This window comes from Acomys russatus, chromosome 19, assembly GCF_903995435.1.
Source record: "Acomys russatus chromosome 19, mAcoRus1.1, whole genome shotgun sequence".
Taxonomy (NCBI): Eukaryota; Metazoa; Chordata; class Mammalia; order Rodentia; family Muridae; genus Acomys; species Acomys russatus.
Window position 1 is genome coordinate 24,195,489 of NC_067155.1, and position 25,284 is coordinate 24,220,772.

A 25,284-nucleotide genomic window follows, 5' to 3' on the forward strand; every position below is an offset into this window, starting at 1 on the left:
ATACATAATAAATAAATAAATCTTATTTAAAAAAAAAAAAAAAAAAAAAAACTTAAAAACAAATAAAAACATCTAGAACGGTATAACATTAATCCAATATATATATTAGCAGCTTCCTATGTCTCCTCAGAGAAAGAGCTAAGGATTCGAACCACACGAGGCACTCTGATTGCTTGCTCTGAAAGTTAACACACAACTTGGTTTCTCTTGCAGTCATATTGAAGGTACAAAGACTAAGACTTCACACCTCCTTTGGCTTACTTCTAGCTTTTGGGCTCTATAAATGAAAACTATGAACAGTGCAGACTACCTAGTCAAAAGTAAGAGGACCATGGAAGAAGAAAGGCAAAGATGGGGCTGGAGAGATGACTCAGAGGTTAAGAGCACTAGCTGCTCTTCCAGAGGACCTGAGTTCAACTCCCAGAACCCACATGGTGGCTCATAAACACCTATAATGTGATCTGATGCCCTCTTCTGGTCTGCAGATGTACATACAGACAGAGCACTGTATACATAATAGTAAATAAATCTTTAAAAGAACAAAAGAAGGAAGGAAAGAAGGAAGGAGGGAAAGAAAGAAAGAACAAAAGAAAGAAAGGTGAAGATGATCAGACATACTGTATGAAATCCCCTGGGGTGCTTTGAATAAGAGTGGCCCCATTGGCTCACATATATGAACACTTAGGCACCAAGGAGTGAAACTTTTTGAAAGAATTAGAAAAATTAGGAGGTGTGGCCTTGTTGGAGAAAGTATGTCACTAGGGATGGGCTTTGCGGTTTTAAAAACCCACACCAAGGCCAGTGCATCCCTCTGCCTGCTGCCTGGGCATCAGGAATGTAGCTCTCAGTTACTTCTCCAGCACCACACCTGCCACTATGCTCCCACCATGATAAGAATGGGCTAACCCTTTGAAACTGCAAGCAAGCTCCAATTAAATGCTTTCCTTTGCACCAGTTGCTTTGGTCTTGTGTTTCTTCAAAGAAATATAATAGTGACTCAGATATTCCCAAAGAATAAAAAATCATTTTTTAAGAAGAAAACAACAATTTCTCTCCTTTACTTATTGGTTTTCTAAAACAATTTGTTGACTTTTTTCCTTAGTCATCAATTTTGTGGAAAAGAAACATAAAAATATCAAGATGGGGGCCTGGAGAGATGGCTCAGCGGTTTAAGAGCACAACTGCTCTTCCAGAGGTCCTGAGTTCAATTCCCAGCAACCACATGGTAGCTCACAACCATCTAGAATGTGATCTGATGCATACGGTATACATAATAAATAACTTTAAAAAAGTATATCAAGATGTTAAATTCCAGTTCCAGTTGAAATTTTGTCTTTAAAATTTGTACTAATAAAAAATGTGTACTTATAAATTTTTCCTGTTTATAAAAAAAATATTAAAGAGGCTAGAGAGATAGCCCACTGATTAAGAACACTGGCTGCTCTTTCAGAAGACCCAGGTTCAATCCCCGGCACCCAAAATCCACATAGCAGTTAACCCCTGACTGCTGACTACAGTCCCAGGGGTTCTGACGGCCTCTCTGGACTTTAGGGACACTGCATACACATATACATATGGGCAAAACACTTACACAGGTAAAATAATACAAAAAAAAAAAATTAAGTATCAGTAAAATCCCTCCATCTACCTTTTCCTTAATAAAGAACAGTTTTTTGCCAACTTGGCCCTGAAAAAAATAAATAAATAAACTTGCAAACTGGAAGTAAAGAAAAACAAGTGCCTTACACAGGCCATCAAAAAAAATTTATTATTTGTGGTATACAGATGAGACATGCATGCAGATTAAATACAGACATAATAAATATGAATAAAGGAGGGAAATGAGAAAACAGAGGCTAAGAGAATCTAGATATAAACACACGAGGGGGGGGAGAGAGAGAGAGATGGAATACTATGAGGGGGATTTTCTGGAGAAGAGATAGGGCGTAAGCACAGGTGAGGAGCGTACATGAGGGCGTGAGGACGGGTGAGGAGCGTACATGAGGGTGTGAGGACGGGTGAGGAGCATACATGAGGGTGTGAGGACGGGTGAAGAGCGTACATGAGGGCGTAAGCACAGGTGAGGAGCATACATGAGGGCGTGAGGACGGGTGAGGAGCGTACATGAGGGCGTAAGCACAGGTGAGGAGCGTACATGAGGGCGTGAGGACGGGTGAGGAGCGTACATAAGGGTGTGAGGACGGGTGAGGAGCGTACATGAGGGTGTGAGGACGACATGAGGGTGTGAGGACGGGTGAGGAGCGTACATGAGGGCGTGAGGACGGCTGAGGAGCGTACATGAGGGTGTGAGGACGGGTGAGGAGCATACCCGAGGGTGTGAGGACGGGTGAAGAGCGTACATGAGGGCGTAAGCACAGGTGAGGAGCGTACATGAGGGGCATGAGGACGGGTGAGGAGAGTACATGAGGGCGTGAGGACGGGTGAGGAGCGTACATGAGGGCGTAAGCACAGGTAAGGAGCGTATATGAGGGCGGGAGGACGGGTGAGGAGCGTATATGAGGGCGGGAGGACGGGTGAGGAGCGTATATGAGGGCGGGAGGACGGGTGAGGAGCGTACATGAGGGCGGGAGGACGGGTGAGGAGCGTACATGAGGGCAGGAGGACGGGTGAGGAGCGTACATGAGGGCGTGAGGACGGGTGAGGAGCGTATATGAGGGCGTAAGCACAGGTAAGGAGCGTATATGAGGGCGGGAGGACGGGTGAGGAGCGTATATGAGGGCGGGAGGACGAGTGAGGAGCGTACATGAGGGCGTGAGGACGGGTGAGGAGCGTATATGAGGGCGTAAGCACAGGTGAGGAGCATACATGAGGGCGTGAGGACGGGTGAGGAGCGTACATGAGGGCGTAAGCACAGGTGAGGAGCGTACATGAGGGCGTGAGGACGGGTGAGGAGCGTACATAAGGGTGTGAGGACGGGTGAGGAGCGTACATGAGGGTGTGAGGACGACATGAGGGTGTGAGGACGGGTGAGGAGCGTACATGAGGGCGTGAGGATGGCTGAGGAGCGTACATGAGGGTGTGAGGACGGGTGAGGAGCATACCCGAGGGTGTGAGGACGGGTGAAGAGCGTACATGAGGGCGTAAGCACAGGTGAGGAGCGTACATGAGGGGCATGAGGACGGGTGAGGAGAGTACATGAGGGCGTGAGGACGGGTGAGGAGCGTACATGAGGGCGTAAGCACAGGTAAGGAGCGTATATGAGGGCGGGAGGACGGGTGAGGAGCGTACATGAGGGCGTGAGGACGGGTGAGGAGCGTATATGAGGGCGGGAGGACGGGTGAGGAGCGTATATGAGGGTGGGAGGACGGGTGAGGAGCGTATATGAGGGCGGGGAGGACGGGTGAGGAGCGTATATGAGGGCGGGAGGACGGGTGAGGAGCGTATATGAGGGCGGGAGGACGGGTGAGGAGCGTACATGAGGGCGTGAGGACAGGTGAGGAGCGTACATGAGGGCGTGAGGACGGGTGAGGAGCGTATATGAGGGTGGGAGGACGGGTGAGGAGCGTATATGAGGGTGGGAGGACGGGTGAGGAGCGTACATGAGGGCGTAAGCACAGGTGAGGAGCGTATATGAGGGCGGGAGGACGGGTGAGGAGCGTATATGAGGGCGGGAGGATGGGTGAGGAGCCTATATGAGGGCGGGAGGACAGGTGAGGAGCGTATATGAGGGCGGGAGGACGGGTGAGGAGCGTATATGAGGGCGGGAGGACGGGTGAGGAGCGTATATGAGGGCGGGAGGATGGGTGAGGAGCGTATATGAGGGCGGGAGGATGGGTGAGGAGCGTACATGAGGGCGGGAGGACGGGTGAGGAGCGTACATGAGGGCGGGAGGACGGGTGAGGAGCGTACATGAGGGCGGAAGGACGGGTGAGGAGTGTACATGAGGGCGGGAGGACGGGTGAGGAGCGTATATGAGGGTGGGAGGACGGGTGAGGACCGTATATGAGGGTGGGAGGACGGGTGAGGAGCGTATATGAGGGCGGGAGGACGGGTGAGGAGCGTATATGAGGGCGGGAGGACGGGTGAGGAGCGTATATGAGGGCGGGAGGATGGGTGAGGAGCCTATATGAGGGCGGGAGGACAGGTGAGGAGCGTATATGAGGGCGGGAGGATGGGTGAGGAGCGTATATGAGGGCGGGAGGACGGGTGAGGAGCGTATATGAGGGCGGGTGGATGGGTGAGGAGCGTATATGAGGGTGGGAGGACGGGTGAGGAGCGTATATGAGGGCGGGAGGACGGGTGAGGAGCGTATATGAGGGCGGGAGGACGGGTGAGGAGCGTATATGAGGGTGAAAGGACAGATGTGGGAGGGGTGTGAATATGAAAAAGGCACAGTAATTTATGGAAATGTTATATGGGGGCTCTTTATTTATCAGAATAACTAAAAAATGAATTTTTAAAAGGCAAGAGAAACCGTAAGAAAAAGAACTGAGTATCCACAAAGTCTATCTCTAGAAGAATACTGACCCAGTGAGTCTGGCACAGTTCCTGCACAAAGTGGGCCTCAATACATTGTCTGCAAAATGAAGAGATAAGTAACTGCTATTCTTATGCAAATATAGGACAGCTGGAGGCCTCATAATATTTTCTAATTTAGTAAAGGCAACATGCAACTCTGACTAAAAATTACCTCACAAAAATTAGCAAAACTGTTTGGAACAGGTGAGTACATAACACAAGTTAAACCAGGAACATCTGTACCAGCATGAAAGCAGAGAGCAGGAAAACCCATCTTTGGAAGGCTAAATTAAAACCTAGTTACACAAAATTACAAAAAATGATTTCACTTAAGTAACTTTTTTTCTTCCATTATCCCAAGGATTGACCCCAACTGATACGGGCAAAAGCAAAGACTCACTAAGATTAAGCAACTTTAATTTTTTAATTATTACAACAAAGATCTGATATACTTTTTAGTTCAACAACAGTAACCCTGGGCTGTACTCTAAAAAGTACATCATGATGATGACAATATTTCTAAAAAGTGATCTAGTCAAGAAATTTCTGAATTTCCACTATATATGTTTTCTTTTTTTGGTCTGTTTGCTTTTTCTTCATTTTCACAAACTAATTGTGGTTTTAAATTTTAACATTATTATTTTATCTCATGCATAAGAGTGTCTGGCCTGAACGTTTACCTGTGCACCATATGTGTGCCTGGCCCTTGAAAACCGAAAGAAAGCATCAGATCTCTGGGACTGGAGTTACAGAGAGCTGTGAGCCACCATGTAGGTACAAGGAATTAACTCTGGGTCCTTCAGCAGAACAGCCAGTGCCGTTGGCTGCTGACCTAGCCCTCCAGTTCCACAACTACTTTTATTTTAGAAAGTTTGCCGGATGTTATGGGACAGGCCTGTATCCTGGCCACTCAGGAGGCTGCAGCAGGAGTAAAACTTGAGCTTATGCATTTGTGCTTAGCATGATCACACAAGACTACAGCCCACTCATCTTCTCAGCATTCATATACGTAGGGGTCAGTACACAGAGAGCAGACCTCAGCAGCCAGGACGCACAGGAGCATAAACCACACTGAAAGAAAGTAAGCAGGACTGCGTCCCCTCAGTGCCGGTGCCTGTCGGGCTACATGAGGAAGGTAAGTCTTAGTGTCACGTCACCTGTCACACCCCAGAAGACTGGTCCTACTACTGCACACATCTTACACTACACCATCCAGTTCACTACAAAGTGATTTCACATGTAAGCACACAAAACTCAAGTGGAAAATAAGATTTATAAGGAACTCTTAGGGGGAGGGCAAAAGCAATTCCCAATGACTTCGTTGCTAACCCTAAAATAAAGCAAGAAATAAAGAAAACCATAACTATGGCAGGGCAGAATAGGTGGCTCAGTGTGCACAATGCAAGCATGAGGAGCTCGGCCTGAATACTCAGCATGCAGTGACACGCACCTATAATCACAGTGACGGGAGGCAGACACAGAAGCATCCTGGTGGCTAACTGCCACTGTTCTATGAGAAACCCTGCCTGGAAAATAAATAATTTCAAGAGGTAGAGAGCTATAGAAGATGACCCCCAACATCTCCATCTCCCTCTCCCTCTCCCTCTCTCTCTCACACACACACACACACACACACACACACACACACACACACACACACACACAGAGGAAAGACTTTTAAAGCTAAAAAGAGAAAACAATGGAAAAAGTACCAGAAATAAGTATAACTGAAATATGCTAGGGGCGATGCACTATTCGACTGGCCTTTGCCCATCCCCAAATTCTAAAGAGGACAACAAAACCACAGGCATGTGGGCGAGAGGGGTCTCTAGTTCTCTACGCAAGAACAGCAGGAAATTAATGTAACAGAAAGTATTGTTTTTCCATTCACGTATCTGGGATTGCGGAAAACATTTCCTTGGGCCCTTTTTCCTTTCTTATCTTTCACTGCCTCGTTAACCAGGCCTGAATTTAAAGGCTACTGTAACCAATTTAAATCCCAGGAGATATCGTTTTACTCACTTTCTTTAATTGCTCAAATATTTATTTTCCTAAATCTTAGGAAAAGGCATTAAATAAGGTTCTCCTGAAACCCATCTGACTTGGAAATATGGCTGAAACAGAAGGCCCCAGGCAGGGCTCAGTCAGTGTGCTAGAGTGGGATAGAAAGCTCCAGTCAGAAGCAAGCAAAGCAAGGGGCAGATACAAAGCCTGAGTCTGGGTCTGCACACCTGGAGTACCAATAAAACCAATAATGTCAATAATAACCAACTCAGTGCAACCAACTGACGTCAAGCAACACCCACAATATAGTTGAAAGATGGTAGAAACCAATTTTGGAACCCACAGACCATCCTGGAGGTAAGTCATAGCATTAATCCTTTAGATACCGAAAGTTCATCTTCAAAGAAAATTTTGTTTTCCAATCCATCACATGCTAGAATCTTTGAAATCGGAAACAAAAGCAGGATTTAAACAAGGCTATTTTCTAGTGTGCGTTACTTTTCATAGGATGCCTTTTTACGACATCTTTTATAACCTGACCTTAAATTTTTATATAATAAAAAAAACTCTCTTTCATAAACTTTGCAATAATAAAATACATATAAATAAAAGACTGTATCACTTTTCTCAAGCAGACATATTTACATCCTTGCAGCCTCTTAGAGGTAGGTGAGAACAGAAGGCAAGTAGAAAGAACTGTTAAACAAGTCCAGGGCTATCATCAGCACTGTACTCCAGACTTGTGCTCCAAGAGGCAGTCACAAACAGTATAATATGGATGGTGCTACCTGCAGTGACACAGCTCAAAGAACTGTGGAAAGAAAACACAGCTTAATATAAGTGAGGTGCTAAGGACTCTTTCTTCTAAAATAAATAAAAGATGGTCACTCATACATGGGTTAATACTTAAAAGGGTTCATGTCACTGCAAATCTCTCTCTTCCTTAGAAAAGGCACATTTATAGCAATCTCTCTCAGGGATAACAATTTATAATCAACTTCCATCAAACTGCTACTGCAGTCAAATTTGCCTTCAATTACTAGATCCTGGTAGCAGCTCATACCATCTTACTGCACAAATCAATTTAATCTCCAAACAATGTAAGGAACTTCTCTGACTAGCAGAAGGTGCTGTATGTTTTACCTAATAGCCCTTAACTCTACTGCTAGCATTAGTGGCTTGGGGGGGTGGGGGGTCGTCCATGAATGCCTGTTGTCTCTCGAAACTTGAAAGAAACAAATTAAAGGCACAAACAAGAGTTAGCCTTCCCCAAAATACCAAACAAAGTAAATCCAAGAAAGGAGAAAGAATGAAACTCTGCCTGGTTAAACAGCACCCAAAACTTAAGTGTGGGTATTTGCTCACATGTGCTTCCAATGGTCTTTATGGTCTGGTTAACCCTCATAAGTATTTGTGAGACTTACATTGGTAATATATGGCTCAATGGCTTGAGCAGTCCTCTTCAGCAATGCCTTTGCCAAATCATATGCTTGCTTGTTCAAGTTCTGGAAAACAGAAGAAGTATCTGTGTTATATGTGTCTACACAGCTGGCTGTGCTTGTGTGTGCAGTGTGGGGATCAAGCCCAGATGTTCTATGTGCTGGGGCTTCTCAGCTCTACATTGAGCTCTAAACCCTGCCCTGTACCTCAACTACGGAAAGAAAATCTTATTTGTGTTTTAAAGCTGCTCTTGAGTCAATGAAATGAGACCTATCCATAAAAGAAAGAAAGTAAAGTCGCGTTCCTTGGAGACTCTGCTGGGGATCACAAGCTGTCTTCCCAGCAAAGAGCAGTGCACTACTTTCAGACCTTGTTCATAACAGACTGGCCATACAGAATGGACAACAGAAGAAGTGTCTAGCCATCCTGAGTATCTGCCCCATCCTAACCGGTTCAGTGGACACACACGAGGTGAGGACAATGATTTGTTCCTAGTCATAACTAGTCAGTCTTTTCTCAGCCTGTTATTCCACCATTACCATCTCATCATGTTGGGCCACTTTGTGTGCCTACAATAAAGCCAATTTGGTCATTAGCACAGACGTGATGTCCCTCTGGCAGGATCTGCGCTAACTTTTTGTACTGAAGTTGCAAGTCGGTCTCACACACGAAGCCCTTGCATCCATCTGTTCTCGTAGACTAGCTCTAGTCTCCCCCAAAGGCGCTGCTTGTGTCTGGGCCTCGCTTTCTCCTCACATGTGGTACTTCCTGAGCTGTGCACTATCTCTCCCTTCCCTAACTATGGAACCCTAGGGACTATTCCTTAGGCAGTTTGCCCCATGACCAGTCAGGCACATCTCCGCACAGTCGCCGAGGTTTCTCTTATTGCTTTAATTCCTTGCTGCTGCTGCTGCTGCTGCTGCTGATGATGATGATGATGATGATGATGATGACGACGATGACAATGCAGTCTAAGGTTCCCGATCAACTAACTTTTTATTGCGTAAGGCTCTGGGCAAGTGGTATTTCCCAAGAGTTAGTCTAACCTCAAGTGTATTCAGCTTATAACTCATGTCACTGTCCTTCAATAGTTTTCATATTTCTTGCTCATTTTAACTATATATTGATTACCATCCCCCTTCCTTTGATTCAATTTGCTAAGTTTTTGTCTATATTTTTCAAATTACAAATCTGAAGTTTTCAAGCAATGTCACTGTTTCTTATTTCATTTGTTTCTACTCAACTGCTTTTGTTTTGCTTATATATTTTATTCTAATGTTTTATGACTTCTTGCACCAGGCAGCTGTCATTATAATTTATCAAATTAATGATACTTGACATTAAGCTTGTAGTATTGTGTTTCACACATTATTTCTACAAACCCTCTGCACCTTAAAATGGCCTAATAAAAAGCAAATGCTCCATTCTCTTCATAACCCACCCAACTTTTGTTTTATATACTTTTCCAGAAAAGCCATGTCCTCGCCCAATAAAGATGATTTGGGGCCCAAGATAAAAATCAGTTGGTAGAGGCCCTCTGCCCTAACATGAGGGACTGCTTGGGTTAGGTCCCAGCTCTACGTAACTGGGTGTCATAACGCACCTGTAACCCCAAGAGCTCTCTAGAGGGAAAAGACAGGAGGAACAGAAACTCAAGGTTATCATCAATTACAAAAGCCAGTCTGCAATATAAGAGATCCTGTCTCAAAAACCTACTACATATAATATTATGTGTGCATGTGTGGGCATACATGTTCTGGACAGGAAGGCATATATACACATATGTGTGCACATGTGTGAGGAGGCCAGAAGACAACCCTGGGTGTCACTCCTTAGACACCAATCACCTTTTCTCTTCTTCTTCTTCTCCTCCTTTTTTTCTTCGATAGGCTAGGAGAGCTAATGCATTTGTCACCAACTTAGAAGCACACAATTCTACACGTGGCTTTTTTAAATGTGGGTTTGGGAGATCAAACTTGGATCCACAATCAGCTTACCCACTGAGCTATTCCCTGTCGCTAATATTAATATAAAATAGCTATTCTTGTCTTCTTTTGTAGCTGCCTGTCAAGTCTTTCTCGGCCTTTTACAAATCTGCCTTTCCATGGCTGTATTTTAACTGTTTGTCTTATTATCATCAACCAACTGGATTAATCTTCAGCCCAATGTGACAACCTGTATAAATATGTAAACTCAAGTTGTTCACATCATTGCCATTATTTCTTCTCTTAAAATCCTTAAAATTCTAAGAATACACTTAAGTCCACATTCAACTAGCCCAATGACCATATTTCACTCCTAATTGTCTTTTTATGTATCCAGTTATTGTGAGTTTTCAACTCTTATTTTTATTCTATTTATTTACTTATGTGTGTTGTGTTTGAACATTCACATGCCATGGCAAGCATGTAATGGTCAATGGACAACTTCCAGTTTTTCTGGTAATGGTTGTCTCCTGTGGGCACAGGTGTTAGGATTCTGCTTCAGTCTGCCTACCTGTGATGTCATTGTTTTCCTGCCCAGGGGGTGTGGTCCTGCCCAGGGCTATATGTAAGGACAAAGCCTCCTCCTGGTTTCTCTACTCTCTCAGTCTCTGTCTCTGTCTCTCTGGGGTGCCCCTCCCCCTTTCCTGGGGTACCCCTCCCCCTTTCCTTCTCTCCCCATGCTCATTTAATAACCCTCATATAACATAACACCTGGTACCCTGTATCTGTCATTACCTTACACATCACCCCAGGTCACCAAGCTTTTACACTGAGCCACTTCAATGGCCTTAACTCTTATTTTGACGCTCTTAATTAATTTAAAATGTGTTATATCTTCAACAAACATAAAATTTGTTTGAATACCCAAAAGTATTCACTAAGCTATAATGAACTACCAGTTTACAAATGACTGAAAAGGACAAACTGTTCCGTCTAGGTTAAGCAGTTGAAGCCAAGGATTAAACTGTAAGGAGTTAATGGGAAGATTCCAGCTCCTCCCGCAGATAAGAAGTCAGATCTCAGCATTCTTGTGTCTACAAATGTCTCTGTGCAGTGGGCCAAAGAAAACAGGCCTCAGGAAGCATCTATTGTGTGTACTGTTATTTAAGTGGTGCTGGGATCTCACACATGCCAGGCAAACTGGGCGGCCCTGAACTACACCCTCCAGCCCAGAAAGCACTTGTTTATCTTCCCTGACAAATGGACTTTTTCATGGCCGCAGTCTGGAGAGACAGAGGCTGAGTCCAAACACCAAGCTGGATACTTAACTGTGTCTGGAAAAGCCTTTTCTCCTGGGTGTTGGCATGGATGTGGGGGCCAGCAGGCCAAGAATCTGGCCAGTTACAGCCCCCATGGGAATTCTGCTTTATCAACTCCTGGAAGCCTCCCTAAGATGCCCAGTGGCAGAGTTCAGATACTGGCCCTCCTACCTAATCACAGAGAGCTAAAAGCTAGAGACAGCAGGCCAAGCGCCCTGGTGGGATGCCTAAGAGAAAGATTGCGCCCCTAGAACACACAGTTCTTTCAAATAACAGTATAATAGGAATCCTGACAATGTGGGCCCTAAAGGGGAAAAGGTGCTATGTGTCTCATGAAGGGGTATACTGTGTGTGTGGGGGGGCACCTACAATATGCTTCTGTGGGGTCTGCTCTCTCCCTCTGCCTGCCTTCTCGTGGTTGTTTATTGGTGACAGGCATACAGCTGAGCTAGGCAGAATAAGGAAGAGGCAAACCATGCATCTGTATAGGATAGAAGAGATGGAGGCAATCACATCAATGCCTCTGATGTCATTTAATAAATACATCATCTGAATTTTTAAAATCTAATCTTAACTTATTCTTGAGCCTGCTTACTGTCAGCATTAACAGACTTCCCTATGTTTTAAATTTTTAGATTAAGAGTTCATTTCCAATGAAGAATTACTTGTACCAATACTGTGTAAGACAGTATCACGGTACAAAGCCTTTAAATTTAAACAAGAGAAAAAAATAAATATTTGTTCATACTGGTAATTTCTATGATCCTATCTTGAAGCTCAATCCCTTTTCAAACATACAACTGCTATTCCAGCTGCTTACCAGAGTTGGACACTTTCAAAAGTGTAAACATACACACAGGGGAAATGCATACACTTCAGGTAAAAACACTGGTCACTAACCTGCCTGTACACTATCCAACCTTTCGGCTAAGATCCCAACTGGTTCCATTATGCCAACACATAAAGTTATATAACAGTAGCTAAGCAGCTATTAACTTGCTGCTGTATAAAGTAGGGGTTTCGGCACCACAAAAGTGAGGATTTGACTCTCCAAGATACAGTTAAGGGGAAGTTTTTTTCACTGTAGATATTTGGGAGAGCTCACACAGAGGCATCTGGAACGTCCAGAGTAGTACGCTGAACATGGTCAGTGGAATGGGCCAGACCATGAGAGGACGGAGGGAGCACAAGCGGGAAACAGGAGACAACGGAGCAAAAGAGCACGTGGCCAAAGGGGTAGGGTTATTTAGAAATGAAAAGCCCATGAGCTGGAGAAGGTTAGGGAAGGGCCAAGTGAGAAGACCCAGGATGCCAGCGTGGTCTCTGCAACAGGTATCTGCAATGCTGAGAGCCTGGAGGCCAGTATTAGCTTTGGTATACGCATACGCACCATGGATAGGCACTGGTCCCAAATTTCTTTTGGACCAGACAACTGTGTGAAACGCACCCTACACAAAACTCACTGACCACGAATTATTTTATCACAGGAACTAAGCCCATTATTTCTTCATTTAGTTGGTGACTAAGAAACGTAAGGAGTTTTGTTGTCCCTTAAACAAGTGTCTTGATATTATTCAATCAATAAAGTCTACAGAACTAAGATCAAAGCAGGATAGATTCTATTTATAACATGAGAACAAATTCTGGATTAACTTAGCAGGGTTTAGACACATTTCACATACCTTATGGGCAGGTACCAGATTTACTAAAACTGTATCTAAGAGCTCCTGAGATACTGTGTCCCCTTCACAAATGATAGAGCTCATGAGGTCCACCATGTGCATATGAACTTTCTGATTGTGGCCATTGCTGTAACCCAAAACAGTTATTTTATTTCAAATACATCTGAGATAGATATGATACTAGTACACATTATGCTTTACAAAAACGGCAAGATAAAATTGTATTACATCAAGCTTCTTTCTCTTCGATCTTAACACTAATGAAAAATATTTTTAAACTGCATTACTAAATTACTTTCCCCTAATTTTAGTCATTCTCACAGCCAAAGTAGTTAAATGAAATGTAATCTCAGTTCCATCTTAAATTGGACAAATATTTTAAAATTCTATCAAATGTTATAGATACACAAAATTTTCATCTTAAATTGGACAAATATTTTTAGAACCTATTAAATTTTATAGATATATAAAAATTTCAAACAACCCACATATATTATTGTCAATATAGGCCAGGTGTGATGGCACACTCCTTTAATCCCAGGAAAACTGGCAGAAGCAGGTTGATCTCTGTGAGTGTGAGGCCAACCTCATCCACACAGAGCTCCAAGACAGCCAGGGCTCATAGCGAGACCTTGTCTCAACAACAACAACAACAAGTTAATATAGTATGTAAACAAGAAACATGTAATCCAAAAACTTAGTCTGATTTGCTTTTCTAACCAGTAAGTACATAAATAATAAGATTTACTCATTTAGAACTTTATAGAGAATAAATGTAAATTGATTTATACTCTTAAACCAATATTTGTAAGTTTATGTGGATTCACTGTAAACTAAACATCTTTACAATTACAAAGAAATGTAACTTATTTAAAAATCAACTTACTTTATAACTGAGAATAATGTTCTGTATAGTTGAGTAAAGATTTCATTACTATCTTCTAACTCAAAGCATATGTTATATGATTTAACCCATGCAATGTTCTAAAAGAAAAAAGTAAAATAGGCAAATATTTTATTTGCTAAAAATATACAAGAACAAAAAAAATTTAAGTACCATCTCAAGTGATACTATGTTGCTTACCTCAAGTAAATAAAAATACCTATTGAACTGAGGGCTCTTTGTATCTTCTAGTCCCTTTAATTGCCTTGTGATAAACATAAATATATCCTTAAAAAAAAAAAAACAAAGTAATACTTAGATTATGAACGCTAAGAGGAAATGCACGTTACACTAGTAGGGCTAGCTACAGATTATTCACCAACTTTGTAAACACATAAAAATAAATTGTAAAGAATAAAAAGAAAAGCAGAATTTTTTACAGTATAACTTTACATAAAGATCTTGGTATCTTAGCCAGGTGCAGTGGCCCCCGCCTGTAATACCAGCGCTCAGAAGGCAGAGGCAGGCAGATAGCTGTGAATTCAAGGGTACCTCCTGTATGGCCATGGCTGCTACGCAGAGAAACCCTATCTTGGAAAAACAACAACAGCAAAAGATCCTGAGATCTTGTAAATAAATACAATGCATGAATAACACAATGCACCTTATTATCCTTTACAGAAAAATGTCATATATACAAATAGTACCAATGTACAGAAAAAAAATGTTCATCACACAGCAAACTAAACAAAGTGAGTCAAGTAAAATCCATGCTATTATTAGAAGAAAGGTGCTGCAGTAACTGAGAGCTGAGGAGTCCCTTGAAAAAGCACAACACATGAAACAACACAACAGTTATGGAGAAAATAAAGTAAGGAACATAAAATCCCAAAACACAATTACCAAGTAATAACACAATACATCACAGGTGTCAGTTGGTCAAGTCCTACCCATCAGCACTTCTGCTGGAGTAACTGGCCTCCCCAAATCATTTTCCAATCTATCCCTATCCTTTTTTTAAGACTTTAAAAAAAAAATTCTCTTTCTACCTACCTGGGTCTTTAAAGACAGACAAAAAAGTTACTTTCAGTCAAATTTTCCTGAGTTTCAGATGTTTTTGCAAACTGTGAAAAGACTAAAAATTGTAAAAAACTAATTCCTCAAAGGAATTTTATTAGCTATCAATAAGAAGAAAGTTCTTCTATAAGTAAAATAAAGGGCAAAAATATTATCTGCTAATGACTGAGTAATACCTCAAGAGAAGTGCTATAAAAAGTTCACCCTTCGGGCTGGAGAGATGGTGCAGCAGTTAAGAGCACTGGCTGCTCTACCAGAGGACTCTGGTTCAACCCCAAGAACCACACAGCAGCTCAAAGTGTCTGTAATTCCAGCTCCAGGAAATTCAACACCCTCACACAGACACACATGCAGGTAAAACACTAATGCACATAAAATAAAAAGGAAAAAAATAAATCATTTTTTAAAAGTATATCCTTTAAAGATGGCTACATGAGGGTAGTAGTGTGTAAGTGCAGTCTCTAAGAGCAAGCCCTTCCTCTGTTGTCTAAAGAACACTTAGACATCAGCATGGCATCACAAGTTGGAAATAACTGTCAAGTCACTCACAGCCTCCTAATAACCAAATGTCCAATAAGGGTTTGCTCATGACTAACAAACTCAGACTGAAAGGTAAGAAAGGAGACTAACAATTCTCTAATATGTAACACTAGCAGATGTTGCACTACTGTAGACAAAAAATGGGAACTTGAAGCTAATCAGAATAAAAACAATCCCGTGAATACTTAGAAAACACAGTAATTCTTAAGTTCTTTCCCCAGAACAGAAAAGGGGGAGTATGTAAAATGAGACCAAAGGTTGTTTCTAGAGCCAGAGAAACACACAGATTGACAGACTGACTTCTTAATGGTTCAGCTAATCCACACAGACCTTATTTAACGCTGGCTGCTGTTTCATTGCTGTCCTGACAGAGAGCAGGTCTGTACCTGTTCTTTCGGGTGCCTTTTCATCACTCCTAAGCCTTGAGCTAGGCCACTGTCTACACGCACTGAGAAGCCCACCACAGAGGTCAATAAGCTGCACAGTGGTTGTCTTTAGATGTCTTGTGGAACGTCAACAAGACACCTAGTAAGGAAGATCCTTGGCCTCCAGAAGCAAATATGTCATTCCTGAAACCACATATACACAACACTATCCATGTGAGACACAACTATATGCCTAGCTCATGTGGCCTACTTTAAGTCTGGCACTTAAATTTTACTGCCCAATGGTGCAGCCCCCACTTCCCTCGTGTTGATATTCCCTATAATCCCACCCACCCAGATCGGGGACACTCCACACTTCAGCTGGCAGCCGTGGTCAAGGAAGCAAGTTCCTCACTGCAGTTGTCAAGAAGAAATTCGAGGAGCCCAAGGCCTGTGTCTGATTTGAGGGCTGTTGCTTTTCCTTACAGCTCATGACAAATAACTAACACTGTCATTTCTTAATTGATGCAAACTGTCTGCTACCTTTTCCTACTATGGATGAATAATCTTCCCAAGAAAAGTCATTTTCTAACCATTAGCTTCTAAAACCATACCACTGACTTGTCACAAGTCACTTAGTGTCTCTGGTACAGCTCTCATTCAGGTTTCTAGTAAGTGTTAGCTGTTAAACAATGACTGTGGTCTTTATCATAAACTTTCAAAAGGAAAAGGAGGAACCCAAGATCATAATGAGAAACAAAGCATCATGGTGACATAATATGAAAATTACAGTATTCGTTGTGTGAGCCAGACTTCCCAGGAAAAACAAAAAAACAAAAGACGACAACAACAAAACCATGGTGATGCTGGAGATCCTACCAGGTGAGTGACTTAGCAGCACTTCTGTGCCTGTGGTATGCCACATTGCAACTCTACGCACCACCGAGGCCTCACTTCAGCTCCCTTCAGAACCAGACCTCTCTGTCTGACTAAATCTCTATGCCTTCTAGAACACCTGAACAGACTATAAGCTTCTACCAAGACAAGGCTCAATGCCACAGGCTAAGACTTCTCCACACCGCTGTAACCCATGTAAAAATAAAAGAGCCATTTATTTTAATGCCTTTCTACTCTAAAAGCCTGTCACCACATGGAGAACACAGTATTTCAGATAATCTAATCTAAACTCATGATCTTGGGCCATGGTCACTCATATTTAACTCCAGAATAAAATATAAATTCACTCCTTCTAGGGTGAGAGCGTGTGTGTGAGCGCATGCATATATGCATGTATATGTGTGTATTTGTACCATGCGTTGTGACTCTCTCAATCTGCTTACTCTGGGGGGTCAGAAATTGTATTTCAAAAGTTAAGTTTCATAACAAACACAAGTTTAATAAAATATTGGTCCAGCCAATAAAACAGAATTCAACACAATTCTTAACTACTTCATTCATTTAGTCAGCGGTAAAGAGCCAATCCGCAGGCTTCCCGTCATTACTTGCCTTTAGTTTATCAGGAGATGTGTACGGAGCCTCAGGAGCATAAATCCTGAAAATGTCAGCAAGGCAGCAAGCTACCAGTAAGCGGACATCCTTATCAGGGTGCTTGAGGAAGAAGTCGGAAGCAAGATGTAAAGCTAGGTTTAGGTAGAGTTCCTTTTCCTCTTCAGAGTCCTGGTCCATATCCATGAAAGTCTTTACCACCATCTATGCACAAAGACCATAAGATAATCAGATGTTTCCTGTCAACAGTCATGTCAGATAAAAGCCACAGTACTTACAAAAGTTCACCCAAAATAAATATACTGTCATCAGAAAAACGTAGCATGAGCTCCTTTTACAATAGAGAGTAAACAATTGTAAAAATATAACTAGAATGCCTTAACCAGGCGTGGTGGCACATGCCTGTCACCCAAGACTTGGAAAGTTAAAGCAGTAGGGTCAAGATTGAAAAGTCTAGTTTGGGCCACAAAGCCAAACTCTATCTCAAAAAAACTCATTAATGCTTACTGTTTAAAGCGGTGGTTCTCAGCCGGGTGTGGTGGTGCATGCCTTTAATCCCAGTACTTTGGGAGGCAGAGGCAGGCGGATCGCTGTGAGTTCAAGGCCAGCCTGGTCTACAAACAAAGCAAGTCCAGGATAGCCAAGCTAACGCTGCTACCCTTTAACCCTCATGCTGTGGTGACCTGTCCATGAAGTTATTTTCGTTGTTATTTCATAACTGTAATTTTGCTAGTCATGAACTGTAATGTAAACATCTGTGTTTTGCAGTAGTGTTAGGTGATCCTAGTGGCTGAGAACCACTAGCTTAAAGTACAAGAACTAGTTGTCATTTATCTACATTATCTGCCAAGCAGACTTCAAGTTTAAGATTTACCCTATGCGGTGGTCATTATTTAAAGTCTGTACCTGTAGAAACTTTTTGTCTCGCTATAAAAATACTGTATTACTTAGAAATCACATCCTTCCTTTTTTCTAATAGTTCCATCCTAAAGAACACTCTAGTATGAGAATTTAAGTTTCCACCAGTTATGGTTAACGTCCACTACCAACTTGAATGGATTTAGAATGTCATGGAAAGAGCTCTGCTGAGTGGCCATGAGACTGTTTCCAGAAAGGTTTGTATGAAGAAGACAGCCCCAGTACTGTGGGTGGCTTGGCTTCCTGCATGACTGAAAAGGAGGGGTGGTATGCAGCTACAGTCATCTCTGCTTCTGGACAGTGGGTGCCATGTGACCCACTACCTCACGCTCCTGTTACCAGGTCTTCTCTTGCCATCATGGACTGCACCCTAAACTGTGAGCCCAAAATAAACTCTCCTTTCTTAAACTGCTTTTATCAAGTACTTTGCCATAGCAACACGATATCATCCTAGCCATTAAGCCACTCCCAATGTGATTCTTCTACTTAGTCCCCCTCCCCAAAGACTATATAAGCAGATTCAAGAGAAAAGAACGTCTGGGACTGAGAGATGGTTCAGCATTCAGAGCGTGTGCTGTTCTTCAGAGGCCCCAAGTTCAGCTGCCAGCACCCACACCAGGCAGCTCACAATGACTTGTAACTCCAGGGCCTGGGGATCCAACGCCCTCTTCTGACCTCTGTGGACACTGCATTCGCATGTGCTTATACCCAGCATAGAGACACATATAATTGAAAAATAAATTTTAATGTTTTTTTAAAGGGGTGTCAAAGATGTATTCTTAAAGAAAAATGCAACCTTCAGTTACCATGATGTGAGTAAATGGCAATACACTATGCACATTTCTGGGCCACAGTAAAAGAAAATATGATATGGACATCTCATTGGCTCAATGAGATAATCCATGTATGTATGTGTTAAGCAGAAACAAGCTGTAAGAAATAGATCTGTCCTGCCATCTGCGGTGGAGCCACCGCCAAGATGCAGATTTTTGTGAAGACCCATACAGGGAAGACCATCACGCTTGAGGTTGAACCCTCGGATACTATAGAAAATGTAAAGGCCAAGATCCAGGATAAGGAAGGAATTCCTCCTGATCAGCAGAGGTTGATCTTTGCTGGTAAGCAGCTGGAAGATGGCCGCACTTTGTCAGACTACAACATTCAAAAGGAGTCCACCCTCCATCTTGTGTTGAGACTTCATGGCGGTGCTAAGAAAAGGAAGAAGTCTTATACCACTCCCAAGAAGAACAAGCATAAAAGGAAGAAGGTGACGTTGGCTGTGCTGAAATACTATAAGGTGGATGAACATGGCAAAATTAGCCGACTTCGACGAGAGTGTCCTGATGAATGTGGTGCTGGAGTGTTCATGGCTAGCCACTTTGACAGACATTACTGTGGCAAATGTTGTCTGACTTACTGCTTCAACAAACCAGAAGACAAGTAGTTGTGTATGTGTTAATAAAAAGAAGGAACTGAAAAAAAAACTGTCTTCATAATTATTTTTTTAAAAAGGAAATGTAAACCAAAATAAGGAAATTATTTAAATTCTATGAAGTTTTCTCTAATTTTAGTATTAGTAGAAATTATTATCTCAAACTGTCCTAGCCGTACTTTTAATAAAACTATTAAAAGTTTTACTATGATCTGTACTATTATTCTTCCTTCAAATGAGAATCAAGAAAACTGTCAAACCTGAAAGAAATGACATTTTAACCCCACTCTGACAAAAGGTAGCTATACAGTATCCACTAGGTGGCGCTACACGCACTAAGCGCTGACCAGGGCCACTGGGCTCTGAGTAAGAACTGCTTTATAGGCACTGAGACAATGCTGTTCACAGAGCAGGCCCTCTGCCTGCCACACCGGATGGCAGATCCAAGGGAGCCAATGCGGACTATAAAGGATCCACACACAGAAGTGCTGTGCTACCACTTTAGCTGTACCTCGTGTGTGGAAAGACACAAGGGGTAGATAAAGAGACGGATGCACAGAACTAATTCTTTTTCCTTACAGTCTCTTCATACAGAGGGAATAAAGTATATTTTGAATGCTACAGGAAAACCCAGAAATTATATAAAATGACAACCCATATGTTAAAAATGTGTCATAATTCATAAAACTTATATGGGTATTTTTAAATAGCAAAATGTATTATCATCCAAAATTAAATTCATTTCATATTTCTCTAAGGAGGAGTATGCTAAAAATCTTATGAGATGTGACTAAGGAAAGGCGTGCTGCTTGGTACAGCATCAGATAGTAATAAAGCACACTGCACAGCACTGAATGTCAAATAGTGTTCAGATCTCACTAACGACCATCACTAATCCCAGCATGCAGGAGGCTTACACGGGATTATGGGTTCAAGGCCAGCTTGGACAACATATGGAGTTCCAGGCCAGCCTGAGCTACACAGCAAGACTTGCCTTAAGAGGGGCAAAGGGGACTCTCAATTATAACTCAGATGAGGCCTCTAACTTTAAATATATTTAAGAAAATAGTATGCATCAAAGTTAGCAAACGTGAATCAGCTAGCACACATGTGGTTTGTCTTCACAGCACTGTTCCCACAGACACGATAGGTTCTGACCTATCATTTCTGGGATAAACCTGAGGAAATAAACATGCCAGTTTCACAAAAAAAAAAAAAAAAAAAAAAAAAAAAAAAAAAAAAAACAGTAGATCAAGAAAATGTAATGCACAGGAAAGTAGACACATCACACCTAAAGAGACGAGCTTGGCTCTCCTGAATGAGACAGACACAGCTCCTAACTGACTGAGCAGCCAGAGCTTCCCTCCTGTCAGAAGTCTCCTGCAGAGTGACGCTGCTGGCAGCATTGGTGCCACTCGCACACCCACAACACAGCCTTACATACTACTTCCATGGAGCTCCTGGACCTTCCGTGATGAAGACAAGTTTTCCAATACCAACAATCAGAATAACAGATCAGCAAACATTACAAAATGTACATGTTGAATATTACATATGATCCACTAGCAAGTGTAAGTTTATGTTTTGCATCATTTGAAAGAAATGAATATAATAACAAGATATCTACATAACACACAGAGACACACGGTGGGGGTGGGGGGAGAGAACATTGCTCAAATGGAAGGGTGATCTTAAGCAACTGGCCAACCAGCTTCACACTAGCCTTGTCTGTTAATGCTACTTTAAACATTGTAACAGTCACAGGGACCATTAATACCATGAAGAAAAAGGCAAAACATTATTCAACACAATCTAAAGAGACTCTTGTCACAGAGAATGCCTCGTGCAAGGTGTACCTTCCACCTTAGTTTGTTACTGCATGCCAGAAGCAGAGACAGACACTAACAGTCAAGCCCTCTCTACCCTAAAAATAACCTACCAGAAGGTAACCTATAGCCTGGGACTCCTATAAATACCAGAAACTTCCTTTCCCAGACCTGAAGACAGGTGGAGGAGGGGTGGGGAGCATCTAGGAAGAACAGATAACTCGATAATGAACAGCATAAAAATATCATGGGACATGTACTAATCACTCTCCCAGTAGCAGTAGGATCCCTTCTGTTCCCTACCTGCCCTATTCCCACAAACTCTTTCTCTGCCATCTGCTACCTTTAAGCCCTAGCAAAGCAAATGCCATGGCCCTACATGAAGACTCCCACAGAAACGCCCCACCACTGCCCAGCTGTCTGAAGCACACACAGTTCACTCACCTTTAACCGCCTCACCATCTCCTCTTTAGAGATTTTATCTGAGATTTCCTTGACACCAGGAGGGTAAGTAATCTTCCCATCGTTGGTCCTTGTCTTTGAATGAGCCATGATGGAAATGTCTGTACCCCTAAAGCAAGAAAATTATTAGGTACAAACTAAAAACAGGCATGTACTATAATAAATGTAAAAGATAAGTTGTTACCCAACAATTTGTAACTGCCTCATACTTTAGGGTAATTTGGACATCTAATGAAAACTATTTTACTGAACATTTCCCCAAATTACTGAATCAAATTTACTTTTTATTTTCATTAGTAGCAAGCTGTATAATTTATACTAACTCTCCCCAACCAAAGACACACAACAGAAAAAAAAGGGGGGGGGCTGGAATGGTGGTGAATATGATCAAAATTGGTTGTATGATATTCAAGGAATTACTATAAGTATATTTACTTAATAGAAAATAAAGTAACATAAATGATTCAGACAAAAAAATTATAGGGGGGAAAAAAAACAAAACAAAACCAAAACACCCAAGAGCCCAGAGAATTAAGTCGAACACCACAGCATATGTATCTATCTGGTCTCTGATGTTATCTGCCAACACCAACAAAGACAGGGTTTGGCTTCAGTGTTCACATATAACAAAAGGGACAGAATATCTGTACCTGTCAAAAACATAAAGACAATTCCAGAAATCTTTAAGGAATAATTACAAAAATAAAAGCTCAAACAGGCAAAAAAACAATTACAAATAAGTAAAAGTTCAATAGGCAAGTTCATTTGCAGTTAGTAAAAATATTAGAATTAAGACAAGAGAAGTTATCCAGGGCATAGCACAGAGAAACATAAAACTAAAGTGCCCTGAAGAAGGAAAAAGTCTAATCTGTGAGTCACCAAATATGAACAGGTCACACAACGGCACCAAGTACCTATCCCAGGATGGCACCTACCCCAGGATGGCACCTACCCCAGGACAGCACCTATCCTAGGACGGCCACTCTCCAATTCAAGAAAAGAAGTCAATGAATTAAAAATAACAGGATAATAATTCAAGAAAATGAAATCTCAATGTATTATCAAGTCATATTTATATACTTGTGCATTTACACACATACATATATGTGTGTGTGACAACAGAAACAGGAACCTGGGAGGGTTGTAGAGGGGCGTTGGGGGAAGCTGGAGGGAGGGGAGGGTGGGGGAAAGAGATGTAATCCTACTTCAATTAAGAAAACCTTTTCAACATAGTGTGTTGGCTTTGGGGTTTTCTTTTCTTTTTAAAAGGTTTTTAAAAAAGAAGAGCATTTGAAAACAAATAGGTGATTTCTCAGTAGCAACAACAAAAGCCAGGGGACAATAAAATCTCATATTCAATATACAAAACTAAGGAATGTAATTTTCAAGAACAGGTGAAATAAGACAAATTGGCCAAACAACATCTGATCGCTATGTATATGTATATCTGTGTAAAGCACTCAGAGAATTGTTTAGCACTCATTAAATACTTTGTGCATATATAATACATGTGAGCAAGCGATCAGTAATAAGAAAATAGCAGAGGCAGGCAGATCCCTTGGGAATTTTAGGCCAGCCAGTGTTAAATAGACATTTAACTCATTTGTGTGGGGTTTTAAAATATAGATAAGAGAATTTTTAAGTGAAATATTAGAAAAATATTCCATGAAAAAAACAAGCAAAAGAAAGTATATAATCTAAATATATATATACGTACATATATATATACACACACATATATATATATGTATATATATATATATATATATATATATATATATATATATATATATATTGTGTGTGTGTGTAGGGCTCCAGGGTCCACTTCTTTGGATGTGTTCAAGAGAAACAAGCACATATGTCTACAGTAAGGCAAATATACTGAAGCATTCACAGCAAACACAGTGTCTATCAAACACAGGATAGCTGAACTGCTATATTCATATGACAAAATATAACTATGCAGTCAGTCAGTGATGTAGAGTAGCTCAGAAGAGCTGAAATACATCACACACAAGATCCCAGAGTACAAGCTTATGCAAAACTTCTAAACAAGACAGACAAACCTGCACAATGTTCAAAGAATTGTCAAATCAGAAAACACCTATGTGGTAAGTGACTTGTAGAACTATGATCTATAAAAACTTGCAAAAAGGCACTGTAAGAATACAATCACACAGTGACAAAAGAGGCGAGCAAGCAGCGTTTGAAGAACCCACAGGAAAAGGCGAGTGCATAAAGATCCAGCAGCACTGCCTCTACCAGCACAAAAGAAACCTCACACTACACAAGTGACTGCAATAACATGACAGTAACACTACATATAGGCAAGAGTGTGAAAAGGCTAATCTCGGATATTCCTGGTTGCATAGCTACAGTAAAAATAATTCTGGTACTTTCTTATTAAAATAAAAAAATCAAGTATTTAACCCACAGAGTCAGAAATCACACTGTTGTATATTTCCTAAGAAAATGAAAACCTTGATTTATAGAAAATGTTCCCAGGTTGAAAGCATTCCAAGTGTTTTTTAACAGGTGGAACAATGCAGTAACATAACACAAAGAAAGAGTCCAGCTCGAAGGGTTATATGCTATGGTTTCCTTCAAGGTGATAGAAACCTAGAAATGGGCGGCAGATGAGCAGCTTTAAGAAAACACAGGTATAGCAGTGAAGAGGCAGGAGGCAACCCCCTCTTGACTGCATTTGTGCATACTTGACACTCTCTATAGCAGCGGTTCTCAAGCCGTGAGGTGTGACCCCCTTTCCCAGGGGTCGCCTAAGACCATCAGAAAACAGAGATTTACATTACGATTCGTAACAGTAGCAGAATTACAGTTATGAAGCGGCAACAAAGATAATTTTATGGTTGGGGGTCAGCACAACAAGAGGAACGGTATTACAGGGTCACAGCACAGACCCTGCATACAAGAGTAAGAGAACGGGGGCGCTGGCTCAGGAGCTAACTACTGGCTACTCTCCCAGAGGACTCAGGCTCAATTCCGAGCACCCACATAGGTTCACAGTTGTTTTTAACTTCAATTCCAAGGGATCGGATGTCTTCTTCCCGTCTCTGGAAGCACTAGACACGTAAGTGACGCACATATATGCATGCAGGCAAAACCACAAATTAAAAAAAAAAAAAAAACAATGGTTGTGATGGTACACACCTGCAATCCCAGCACTCAGGAGGCAAATGCAGTTAAATCTCTGTGAGTTTAAGGCCAGATTGGCATATTGAATGAGTTCCAAGACAGCCAGGGATACACAGGCAAATCTTGTCTCAAAAAGACAAAAACAAAACATAAAAATTCAGGAGTAAATTACATAAATTCTACCAACTAGCACTGTAACGTGTGAACTTCTTGGTTTTGTTGTAAGTACATAAGTGTGCAGGGGCAGATGCATGATGGTTGATAGGTTCAAAA

General features: G+C 41.8%; 2 protein-coding genes across 2 annotated transcripts in view; one reads left to right on the top strand and one right to left on the bottom strand.

Moving 5' to 3' along the window:
• The window catches only part of Pds5b (PDS5 cohesin associated factor B), a 145,265-nt gene that overhangs the window by 78,686 nt on the left and 41,295 nt on the right, over nt 1-25,284 (bottom strand). The window contains exons 2-7 of the mRNA XM_051162830.1: nt 21,841-21,967; nt 17,221-17,424; nt 13,934-14,020; nt 13,736-13,833; nt 12,850-12,976; nt 7,908-7,988 (exon numbers count right to left, since the gene is read on the bottom strand). Of these exons, the coding sequence (XP_051018787.1) occupies nt 7,908-7,988; nt 12,850-12,976; nt 13,736-13,833; nt 13,934-14,020; nt 17,221-17,424; nt 21,841-21,967 (724 nt within the window). The remainder of the gene's footprint in view (nt 1-7,907; nt 7,989-12,849; nt 12,977-13,735; nt 13,834-13,933; nt 14,021-17,220; nt 17,425-21,840; nt 21,968-25,284) is intronic.
• LOC127203909 (ubiquitin-40S ribosomal protein S27a-like) lies at nt 19,087-19,622 on the top strand. The gene has a single exon (XM_051162829.1). It carries the CDS (start codon nt 19,118-19,120, stop codon nt 19,580-19,582), a length of 465 nt encoding a protein of 154 aa, XP_051018786.1. The 5' UTR covers nt 19,087-19,117; the 3' UTR covers nt 19,583-19,622.

Excerpts from the sequence above, each read along its gene's own strand:
- LOC127203909 (XM_051162829.1), top strand. The coding sequence starts at position 19,118 with ATGCAGATTTTTGTGAAGACCCATACAGGGAAGACCATCACGCTTGAG.